The sequence below is a fragment of the Topomyia yanbarensis genome, chromosome 3, assembly GCF_030247195.1.
Source record: "Topomyia yanbarensis strain Yona2022 chromosome 3, ASM3024719v1, whole genome shotgun sequence".
Taxonomy (NCBI): domain Eukaryota; kingdom Metazoa; phylum Arthropoda; class Insecta; order Diptera; family Culicidae; genus Topomyia; species Topomyia yanbarensis.
In genome coordinates, this window is record NC_080672.1 from 347,921,609 (window position 1) to 347,933,525 (window position 11,917).

Below are 11,917 nucleotides of genomic sequence, written 5' to 3' on the forward strand. Positions count from 1 at the left end.
ACGACAACCAACACCACCATGAGTAGGTGGCATGCCTGCACCGACTCGATCGGCACCGTGTGCTTGTGTATCAGATCGACCACCCGCTGCACGCCACCAATCAATGTCGATTGATAGGGTGGGTTAGGGTAAAATTTTGTCCCAGCTGGTTTGAAATATTGTCAATCTGTACCGCATTCGTGTTACAACCTTCAACTGAATAATAAACTTTAAGTTTATTTTAAATATTTTCCATCGGGGGATAATTTGGCCCAATTCCCCCTCAGTCAACTTGCAGTAGAAACAAACAATTTCAGCTTTCTGGGGGTTGGGCAGCTAACTTCTACGATCACAAACCTTTGGCAGCTTTGGGCAAACCTGAGCGATTCTATGAGCTACTTCTTAGTCATTTATTGGTCGAGTTCGCGTTAACAGGTGTGTAGCGATCACTTTCGCGCTCCTCCATCGGTCGGTACAAGATCGGAGTGTGTAACTGTTACCAACGTGCTGTTTGTTATGATGATGCGATCTCAGCTATTGATTTCATTGGTGATGATCACCTTGATGCTGCGAACTGTTCCCGTCAATTGTGCTCCGTTGGGAAAGAATGTGTTTGCCTCGTCGAAGAACGTTGACAGTTCGGAATTCAGTGACAAAGCATATGCTAAGGAGCTCCAGAAAGTTTCTTGGATTGGAAATGAACCAGTAAGTGGTAGCACTCTCCGATGAATGTGGTTCTTGCTGTCGTTGTTGTTGTTGTTATTATTACTGCTGGTGTTTTTTGGTTCGCGCATACACAGTAAAGCAAGTTGCGCGTTTGTTTGATTACCTATATTCCGAAGAAAAGCTTGTCGCGAAAATCAGATTCGAGTAATCGGTTCGTTGTGTGCAAGGTTGTTGCATCTCTGTTATGTAATGCAAATTGGTTGCTATAGGACGGTTACTCGCAAGAAGAGTTTCAGGTGCGTGCGCGCGGCTATGTTATGAAAATATGTGCTTTAAAAACCAGACTTTTGTTACTTGTGATTATTTGCATAGTTTATGACGTTGGAGGTATTGACCAAAATGAACAGAAGAAATAATTATGACACACAACCAAAGAGTAGTATACTGAGTGGTACACAACCAGGATAATTGTGAAGCCTTATCCTGTAGGCAAAATCACTTTCACACAACTTGGAACCATTAGGCGTGGATGAACAAAATGCGCAGAGATATTGCAAAAAATTCTAAACAAATTTCACAATAGACACACGTAGCTCTTCAATTTCTGTACCCCATCTAATAAATGCGCTGCTCTTCTTTCGCTACTAAACAATTTATGAATGTTACCTAAAGCACTTGCGGTGATGATAATACAAAATGTGTGAAATGGATGTGCAATCCGTTAAGTACTAACGTTGCGTTTTAGCAACTATAACTCCTAAGAAAGACTCACTGGACTTTGTGAGCTAAGTTGTAAGTTATAACTGAAAAGTCTTAGAGGATGTATTTTTTTTGATATTGGTTGGTATTTAGTCTATTCAAAATTCTTATGACTTCCACAATCTAACTGTAGCTGGTAAACATCAATTGCGGTTGTGAAATGTTTCGTTAGAGAATTAGATTTAAACCAGCATGAAACATGTAATCAACTCATATGACAGTTCTATTACTGACTATTGCACTTCCCAAATTGCATATTTGTCCCATGTTCTATGAGATTTCCTATCCACATGGGACTAACTTGCGGTTATGGGAAGTGAAATTTTTCAAGTAATTCGATTGCTTCAACCTTTGCAGTACCTAGGGTGACCATATCAAGCGAGTAAAAAACCAGGACAGTTCAAAGGGAACTACCTACACCCATCACCTCTTAATCGATTGTGCCTGCTCCCTAGATTTTAGACAGGTAAAAAGTTCCAGGTTCTGGCAGGCAGAGCTACTGCAGTAATACATTTCTGGGGTCGGGCAGGCATAGCTCAGCCAAAAAGTCTCATGAGAATTCGATCTCCGAGCTCTTTTCTCTTATGAATTTAGCGGATGAAACGAAATCATCTGTGCATGACAGGCGAGGAGTTATCAGCACTTAACACACGTCATTGAAGTAAGCTAGAAACGTAAACGGTCCCAAGTAACTCCCTACGCTATTCCTGATTTAAAAATAAGTACCTGGCAATCTCCAATGACAATCATTATATCTCGATTTGAAATTAAGGATCGAAACATCTGCAAAAACTACCGTTGATTACACATTTCTCCATTTTATCATTTATTATAAGAAAAAACAGCGGATCGGCTGGTGTAAATAATATCAGTTTGAGCGCGACCTTCCATACTCCCTGTTATGTATGATGCTAAATTCAGCAGGTTAGTCGCCAGTTAGAGAGAGAGCACTTGGGAACGATTTGTTCACCCTCGCTTAACTTTTAAACCATGTTCACCAGTGCGTTTTAAAAGCCGCGGGTCTTTTAATTTTTTACAATAAGTAAAAATAAAAAAATAAAATGCTAAGAATGTCGGTCTTTCAGATCTTGTTGACGCAGTTTGCTGCTGCGTGTTGAGATCCTTTTCCTTGGCGGTGAAGCCGCTTGGGGGTCATTCAGTCTGCCTTCTCTCGCGTTATCGTTCCCGTCCATGTCATCATCGGTACAGCTTTCTTGCTGTTCACGATCATAGGTTCTTATTTGTTTCTTGTTCTTGCGGCTCGCTGTTGTAAATCCGTCTTCATCGGTATTTTCTTCTTTATTGGCGATGTTAGTTGTTGGTTTGGGAGCGGTTGTCGTGGTCGTTGTACATGCATTATTGGTTAATTGGATCGTTGTTTTTGGTTTATCTGAAGGTGTCGGTAGCTGCTTGTTAGAGTTGGCTGTAGTAGATGAATTTTGACTAGTTGCTTCGGCGCATGTTTTTCTGTAGTGGGCTGTATGGTTACAGAATTAGCATATTGGGGTCTGCCTGGGATATGCGATTACCGTTGTTTGCTTATAGGTTACGCCGTCCCTCGGTGATTTGCATTCGATAGTCATGTAAGAAGGTATTGCTTTAGTCACTCGCATCCTCATAATACGAACGGTGTTTGGAATGCCGGTGAAAAAAATTCTCCAGGTGTCATTCGTAATAGATTCTACTTCTCCATATTGCGACATGATTTGTTTGATGTCATCTTTCTTAGTGCGCGGGGACAAATGATGGATACGCACGTCCACCATGCCGTTTTCCATATGCACGGGGATCTTTATTCTGGTGTTATTAAATTTGACCTCGTGTTGCATGTTGTTCTTTGCAATTAAGTTTTCGGCCTGTGCTAAGCTTCTAAACGTGATCGAAACACAGTTTTAAACGTGATGTAGCTGAATGTACGCAACTTCAGCGAGATTAAGCTCCATTTTCACTTTTACTAATTGCTCCACTTCCTGAACTGTGGGTCTAACACGAGTTTTATTAAAGTTGATCGAAATCGTGTTATCCCGTAGCACGTGCACTTTTGTTTCATTTGGCAAACTCATTTCACTCCGCAACAATACAATATTGTTTGTGCACTGATACGATATGGCTGATTGTGCGATAGGCACCAATCGGCTTGTAGGTAGATTTGACTGTTTCACTTGTGCGGGATGTGAAGACAAACTGTTTCATCGCCATTGATAGCTACCAGTTTTGTCCACAACTGGAATCATTTCGATTTGTTCGACTGTCAAGTTTCCTTGTAAACGGACTACAGGTCATTAATATGCTATGTACATACGGACGGCTTGATCTTTTCCTTTTCAATTTCCACGTAAGAGAAGAAAGTTGTGAGATTAAAAAAGACTGCGATCTGAACCTGAGGAAATAAAGCGAAGACTCAATAAAGAAAAATATTTTAGGCTTACAGGGCAAAAACCAGGACAAATCAAGCGTTTTCCTCGACTTCCCAGGACACCAGGACAGTCATTGAAAAACCAGGACATGTCCTGGGAAACCAGGACGTATGGTCACCCTACAGTACCAGGTCATAATTTCGCTGAAACATTTATTGTAACTTTGCTCTCATTTCGTCAATTTTTGACCGATTTGGTTGAAACGGCTCGGAATCTCCGTGGAGTATTTCCGGTATCCAAGCGAGGTACACTCCTACAGCTCTCTCATCCTAGGTATGGCCGGTTCCGGATGGAATCAAATAAGGATATTTGACGCCATTTTGAAAACCAAGAGAGCGGTTTCCGTTTACCACAAAACAGTGACAACCATCATCACTATTGGTGTCATTTGAAAGGGGATGGTCAACAAAAGCCGAAAGTTGATGATTGACGCCATTTTGAAAACCAAGCTGACGATTTCCGGTTACAACAAAACGATGAAAACCAACATCAATGAGGTGGTCAGTAGAAGACAGACAGTGCGCGCTGAAACTTTTATCCGCGCCGATTATTTACGAGCTCAAATATTCCCAATATGCTTGCTTTTGCCAAAAGAAGACAAACTACTAAGTTATATATTTTACTCAGTTTCCGATTACTCGCTTTTCTCTGTTGTGTTTATGTTGATGAAATCGCACGGAAAAAAATATTCCCAGATTCGTCAATAAAGTGCAATAAATGCTTGTAATACTTGTATGTGTGTGTGACACTAAAAGGCCTCTTACCGATATATCTACTGGAATCTGGTTGGACAGTACGTGACTCTCGATAGATAAGACTTTGCAAGGAATACTCCGTAGAGGATGACAGCACTGCATCAATAGCCAGGTAGAAAGCGAGCAGCTGGAACGAATCCAATATTCAACCGGTTGGATGAAACAAAGTAAAGTTGACCAACAGTAGAAACAGTGACTAAAATGTACTGCAATATGACGCGAAAATGAACGATCTACCAAATACAAATTATTTGTATTTGGTTTAACGCAGATTTTGCGGAATTCCAGCTCTAGTATGAATATTCCCCACAATCTGATGACAATTGAAATTAGGCATGGCTTACTATGATCGAACTAAAAAATAACTTTTTATTCTGACGAGATAGAAAGTTGGTGTCTTCGACAAAATTTTAGGAATGCTCATAGTGAAGAATTTTGTTGAAGAATTTGAGCTTGTAGGAGTAAAGGTTATCGATTTATAAGACTTTTTCTATGACAACCCTCTTAAATCTAGTTTTTTTATATAACTTTTGACATTAAAAATGTCTTACTCCACTATCTGGGGCTAGGTGTCATTCTAAAATCTAAACTATCTCTCATGTAACGAAACTATGTAAGGTTTGCACGCTTATAACTCCGATATTACTAGATGGATTTTAATCATTCATACACCAACCGATTCAGAAACACCTAACTTAAATATTGGTAATAATTTAATATCTCCCCAATAAAAGTAGACTTTTGGAAATTGGTAAAATTAAAAAGTTCACAAAAAACGGGAAAAATACCATTCGTGAGGCAGATTTCTCAGACACAGCCGTCAAAAGAGGGCAGCTTAGTTGCTCAATGAAACACGAAAAGTCATAAATAGAAGCAACGCATGTCCGTTTAAATCAGTTGTTGCTCTTATCCCACACGAGCAACGTCGTCTCCGGGCGATGCAATAAGCGCTATCGATTTTCGGTAACGTTGGCATTTGCACACACTCGCACCTAAGTGACTAAACCATATACGGTTAGTTTATAAATAGAGGTGACGCGTACCCGTTTGAATCAGTTTTTGTTCTTATGTCGAACGGGTAAAATCATGGCTGCAGCGTCTGGGCACTACAGTAAGCGGTAGACGCTATGCATTTTCGGCAGCGGTGGCCGTGTGCGGATTTGTCGGGTACCAGCATGGTGTCACAGAATGATTTGCAAAGTGGGTGGGCGGGGTGGTTTGGATTTAATTCAATACGGTGTGTGCTGCTTAAGAGTGTTGCGTTTGAAAAAAATATATTTATTTTTATGCATGCGTGTGCGTTGTATCTTGTTAATCCATGTTTACGGCGCTTTGTAGCTGCGTAGGGTAAAGAGCCAATTGGTTTTCATGTTTCATATTTCGGTTATATGTTTTTTATCAGTAAGGCATCTGACAACGTGCTTCTGTAGTTATTGCACTGTTCAGCAGCGTAGTATTTTATATAGGAGAGTACACTCAGGTTTTTACGCGGATTTTGAAATTTACGCGGTTTTCATTAACGCGTTTTTTTTTTAAATTTACGCGGTTTTCATTTACACGGCCTGTATCCCCTGCGTGAAAAATCTGAGTGTAATTGCATCGGAAACAATCACATTCCCAGCAGAACTTTTTGTTTTCTAATTTCAAACACTTTTGTTTCGTACTGCACACAACGGAAAATTTTAAAACAGAACTTACCGTCCCAGCAGCAGTTGAAGCGGGTGTTCTTTTTCGATTCAAATTCAAGCCTTAAGCGTTACTGGACTTAAAATTGTTTTACCAGTTTAACCAGTCAGAATATCTGTCCTACCCTATGTATTTAAAACACAGTTCTAATTGCGTTTTAAGGTATACAACAAGTACGGTTGGGTATACTAATTTAAATTTTAAAATAAATCTGTTTTAAATTATGAAACAAACCGCTGTACTGAAGATATAATTATGTCAGTCCTATTACCACATAAAACACCTATATAACATAAAACGCTGCAGAATTGGTTTAATAATACAATGTTTACACTACAGAGTTATAACACGTTTTAATAATTAGCAACAAGAAAAATGTCACCAAGATAGCATAAAAACCCGTTTTAACTGGTAGTGCGAACGTTGCATAACAATGTAATTTATCAAATAATTTCATTTTTCCATCACTAATCGATCAAGAAATACTTACACTTAAGATTGTTTACTTAAGTTCATTAGCACATTATTGAAAATTTAAATGGAAAATGAAATTTCATATTTTATGGAGAATCTGTATATTTCCGTTGGCGTGGGTTTCCTCATCACAGCTCTCAACATGAAACTTTTCTTTTGAATATATTTTCTGGACAGACAAGCCTATTTTTACTAGATGGATCAGCCAAATAATGCCAATCACCTAGTGAGATACTTGATTAATTAATAGATTACCGTTAAAAGACCTTCAATAAATTATGTTTTAATGGGGAGGGTATATAGCAAATTGTAACATAATGAAAACAGGCGAGTGAACAAGAACGTGTGTCGATATGTGTGATAGATAAAAAAGCTATATTTTTAATGTCACCGTGGTCGTGTCCTGTACACAACCCTTTAATTTTTTTTCATTGTGACTTTTCGTGCAAATGTTCAGCACAAATATATAGGTATCAAAACTACATAATATTGTCGAAGACTGTATGTAAAAATACTCATTTGTTTCAAAGTTATTGAAGATTTTTACATTTTTTATACCAACTTCAACTACGTATAAGAAAGAAAGGTGCAAACCAAAATGCACGAACAGGCACTTTTTTAACGCTCGATACTATGCACAATAAATCTAAGAAGGTTTGGTGCGTGGCACTCCAGAATCCTATGAATAGGGAGCTTACTTTATCATGTTTTTTTTACTTTTTCCATACAAAAATCAGCAAAAAAAAATTTCTTAGATTTATTGTGCATAGTTTAGAGAGTTAAAAAGTGCCTGTTCGTGAATTTTGGTTTGCACCTTTCTTTCTTATACATAGCCATGGATGAACTGTAATGCTTTTACCACACATTCCCAAATAGTATAGTAATCACCGCCACAGTCCCAATACCTACCAATGGATCCATCCTCTATACCTCTTATAAGCAAATCGTCACTTTCCCAGCAGATCCAACTAGTTATCTATTTTTAGTACCAGTAGATCGCGTTCAGGCCTGAGATTTCATTATCACTGTATGCGTCCCATGAGTTAGCTCAGACACCGCCAGGCTTTGGTGGTGAATAGAGCTATAGGGAAGCATATGGAAGTCTGCCAGACGTATTCTTTAGCTCAAATGTCGTTGGTTCGAATCCTATTTTCAAGATGTAGCTTATAAGAATGAAAAAACCCTTTTCGCGTGCTTTGCTATGTGGGAGATGATTGACATGTTAACTGGCTGTTCTTATGTTTTGATCTTCTTTACCGACCAAACGCAGTTAGTCGTATATAATGTAAACGTGCTATGAATATCGTATACCATGTGAATGACAACTCTATGAGAACGATTTTTTTAACCCTTTTTCGCCAAATCTTTTCTAGCCCATATAGGGTTCCAAAACTATCTTTCCTTCAACCTGTTGGGGTAAAGAAAAACGAAAAACTTGCTCTGATCACGATGGGTGGGTTTCTTGCAGAGCGAGAAGCTGCTCAATTTACGATTAATACAATTATCCTAGATTTTTTACAATCGTCCAATTGGTTGGAAGCCGAAAATAGTTGAAATTGATAGGTTTCACCTGTTTCCAGTAATATTTCAAGACAACTCGTGGGTCGTGGAATAAAGTTCCGCCTTTTTGCCTTTCTCAATAGAAAGGTACATATATCAATTGCTCTGAAAATCGACATTTTAACCGAGACCCGGAGGGCCGATTCAGTTCGTCTAGCATGGCAAATGTCTGTGTGTATGTATGTGCATCTGTGTGTCTTACCAAAAATGTCAGTCACTTTTCTCAAAGATGGCTGAACAGATTTTCACAAACTTAGTCTAAAATGAAAGGTACAAGGTTCCATGAGCTGGTTTTGAAATTTTAATAGATCTGACTTCCGATTTCGGAATTACAGGGTGAGTGATGGCGAAAATTTTTCAATGAAGAAAGGCATTTTTTCAAAGATCTGACCACAATTGCTTGGATTAGGCTATAACATTTCATTCCGATCCGACTTCCGGTTCCGGAGTTACGGGTTGTGGCGTGCGGTCCCATAGAAAATTATAATTCCAACCTATACCGTGATGAATACAAAAAGTTGAACATTTCGCTTAAGTGTGTGAAACACCTTTCATTTGCAATTGTAGGTCACTGACGGCCAACCGAGGTCTCGTTGACCATATTGACCACCATCCCACGGTCCCGGAAGTGCCCCGGAAAAGTTCGCTAAACCCGCTAGACGAGAACAAGTTTTTCAAGCTGGATTTTTGAATCGCCCTTTTTTAACGCGGATTTTTAAATTGACTCTTTCTCTATTTTCCAGTGGACATGGGTAAAGCGTAGCTGGTAAATCGATAACCTGGTAAGCAGCTCACCTAGTCTCGATTCCCAACCTTACCCATGAGGTTTGAGATTTTCCAAAAAGATTTTTTTCTAACCTGAAGGCAAATAATGCTATCTATACTCTATACTTTCTACAATAACAGTTTCACGCGCGTCGTTTGTTCCCCTCTCCTGGCTGCATACAACCCAGAAGATCTTCATTAATGTGGATTTATCTCAAAGCGAAACTAATCCAGTCTGCAACCGCTAACCGCTGTCAAAATGTTTGAACAGAAAGAGCTCAGTGCTAGAACCCTACCCAGTCCCGGGATCAAGCATAAACGGCACAACGCGGTACGTACCTCGGTTGGCACCACGAGTAGGTTAGAAATCGGAGTTCTCCATCAGAGGTGAATGGCGACATAGTGTGGTCTCATGTTGCACAATAATACTGCTTTGCCAACCTCTATTCCGCTTCCAGAACAATTTTAAATTTGGAACTCGTAACATCGAAGCTAATTTTTTAGTTACGAAAGTTCCAAAAAATGTTTTATTGCAATGAATATAGATTTTGTGGATAAGCAACAATCCAGAAACTTCACTAGGTCACTGCGTTATGGTCTGTAAAAAAAATAGATCAAACATCAGAAATGAGCTAAAACCTTCCAGTGAAACATAATAATTAAATGACAACGCCGTGCAATTGATGCATTTATCTTCAAGTTACATGCTTGTAAATATGGAATAAAATTGCTTAAAATTGAATTCGAGACGGGGTGTAATGGAAAACATCTCATATCTCCGAAATTTCTACATTAGGCAGTATTAAATATTTGTGGGAGCAACCATTCTTCCATCAAATCGAAGAGAAAAAATGAATTAACGCGGTCGCAAAAGGTCGCCAGATACGAGTTTGAGGAGACACATAATTCTATCCCGTTCAGTGTGATTGCCATTTAAAATCTTCGTTCAATGGAACAATGAGAAATTGAAAGAGCTACCCTGTGCTTCAGTAAATCCACACAAAACAATCTGGCATCGGTGACTGCACCGTCTCGATCTCAACGTTGTGAGTAGGTATGTAGACGCAACAGTCATTCACAAAAGACTTCTGAGGATATGCGGATGAATTTTAGAGATATTTGTCATGGTGGAATATTTCTGCGTCAGCTCTTTCGGAATCTTTCAAATACTAATTGATCCGAGGAAGATATGGTCTGACAGAGTTCATTGTGTATGATTTTAAAGGGGATTTGAAACATCGATGACCAATCTTGTTCGACATACATTATACCACCAACAGGGTCTTCTTAGGAAATAATCTGTATGTACGGGCTTAGAATCCGGCGCTATTTTCACTCGATAACGATCAAACATCGGATGCTATCGGTTTTCTTAGCCACTGGAGCGAGGATTATATAAAACCTTTATCAGTGCATTTTTGTTTCACTCTCATGCGCAAAAAGGTGAGTGAGTAATGTCTAGGACATAATCGAAATGTCGTGACGGCACATGGACCGGTAACTCAAATCTGATGATGTTAATGTAATCAACAATCAACGAACCAGGTCACAGCTTTTAAAAATATGTCTCCTCAGTACACTGGTCTTCATATACAGTCTCCTGAATAGATACTCCGTCCTTCGCCTTCAAACGTTTAGCGTCAACTGATTTCATGAATAAATAGTTGAAGATTTGCAACTGGAATTTACAGATCCCTTAATAAATTAGCTTAGCTCAAAAACCACCAGATAATCATAAAATCATATCAAACTTACTTATTGATCCATTCCAGGTTCCCGCATTACAAAAGTATAACAACCCACCAGATCAGGACAACGCCCGCAAAGAGGTGGACAATTTCCCGTCCAACATCTACAGCAAGTATGATAATGTCCAGAAAAAGGTTAAGGATTGGTTCGATGTAAGTAGTTGTTGACAGTTTAGTGTGCCGTTTCTACCTAACTGAATTATATTTCGAACTAGACCGAACCGCTACTCGACCACATCCACGAGTCGGACAAGTACGGAAATCAAGGAGATCAGTTTTACTTCATCACCAAACCCTTGGTACAGCTGACTCAAAAAGTAGCAATTTTAACCAACAAGGTCTTTGCGGTAAGTTGATCGCAGATCCCGCCCAGAAGACGTATTGATAATAATAAATTGCATTGATATACTCCACAGGCCCCACGTGATTTGTTCCGGAAAGCGAACAGAAACGTTTCGGAAAAACTGAACAACTTCGGTGGTAGTTTAGTTGGACTGAGGAAATAGCTGGAAGAGATCTGGTCACAAGTTTATGTAGCTTAAGAAACCTTGACTGACTGATGATGGTGCAAGTTTTACATTGCTTGTTTAGTATATGTATAAGGTGTAGCAAAAATTCACGATGGGACGACCCCACTGACTGGTAGGAGGAACAAAAACCGGTCATGCAATCGAGGTTAACGGCGGCTTTCGCACGAAACCAAAAAAGTTCATGATCAAAGCGAGAGGAGATATCAAACGTGCGAAAAGAAGGAGCTAGTTATGATTATTTTTCGAATCAAATTCATCTGCATAATGAATTTCCGTTAGTTTCAAAACAAACAGACTGCTGTTCAATAGTGTAATTGTATAAGAGCAAGGAGAAATAAAAGAAACCCATCTCTGAGCAGGGAGTTTGAACAATCGAAAACGTTAAAAATGATGTCAAGTCTGCATTAGTGTGTTTTTATTTTTATTTTGTTTCCATAATGCATCTCGATCGATTCGCACCGGTAAGTTCAAATGCGCTTGTGTTGCTCGATTGGGTGAACCGGTGATGCTGGGGCAGGCATATGTACCTATTAGATAATCCAGTGACACTGTTCCAACACCATGAACGCACTTTTCGG

General features: G+C 39.2%; 1 protein-coding gene across 1 annotated transcript; it reads left to right on the forward strand.

Moving 5' to 3' along the window:
- Nucleotides 1–375: 375 nt before the first annotated feature.
- On the forward strand, nt 376–11,713 carry LOC131694200 (uncharacterized). The gene is made up of 4 exons (XM_058982693.1): nt 376–684; nt 10,834–10,962; nt 11,025–11,156; nt 11,226–11,713. The coding sequence occupies exons 1-4, from the start codon at nt 496–498 to the stop codon at nt 11,313–11,315; spliced, it is 540 nt and encodes a 179-aa protein (XP_058838676.1). The 5' UTR covers nt 376–495; the 3' UTR covers nt 11,316–11,713.
- Nucleotides 11,714–11,917: the final 204 nt, after the last annotated feature.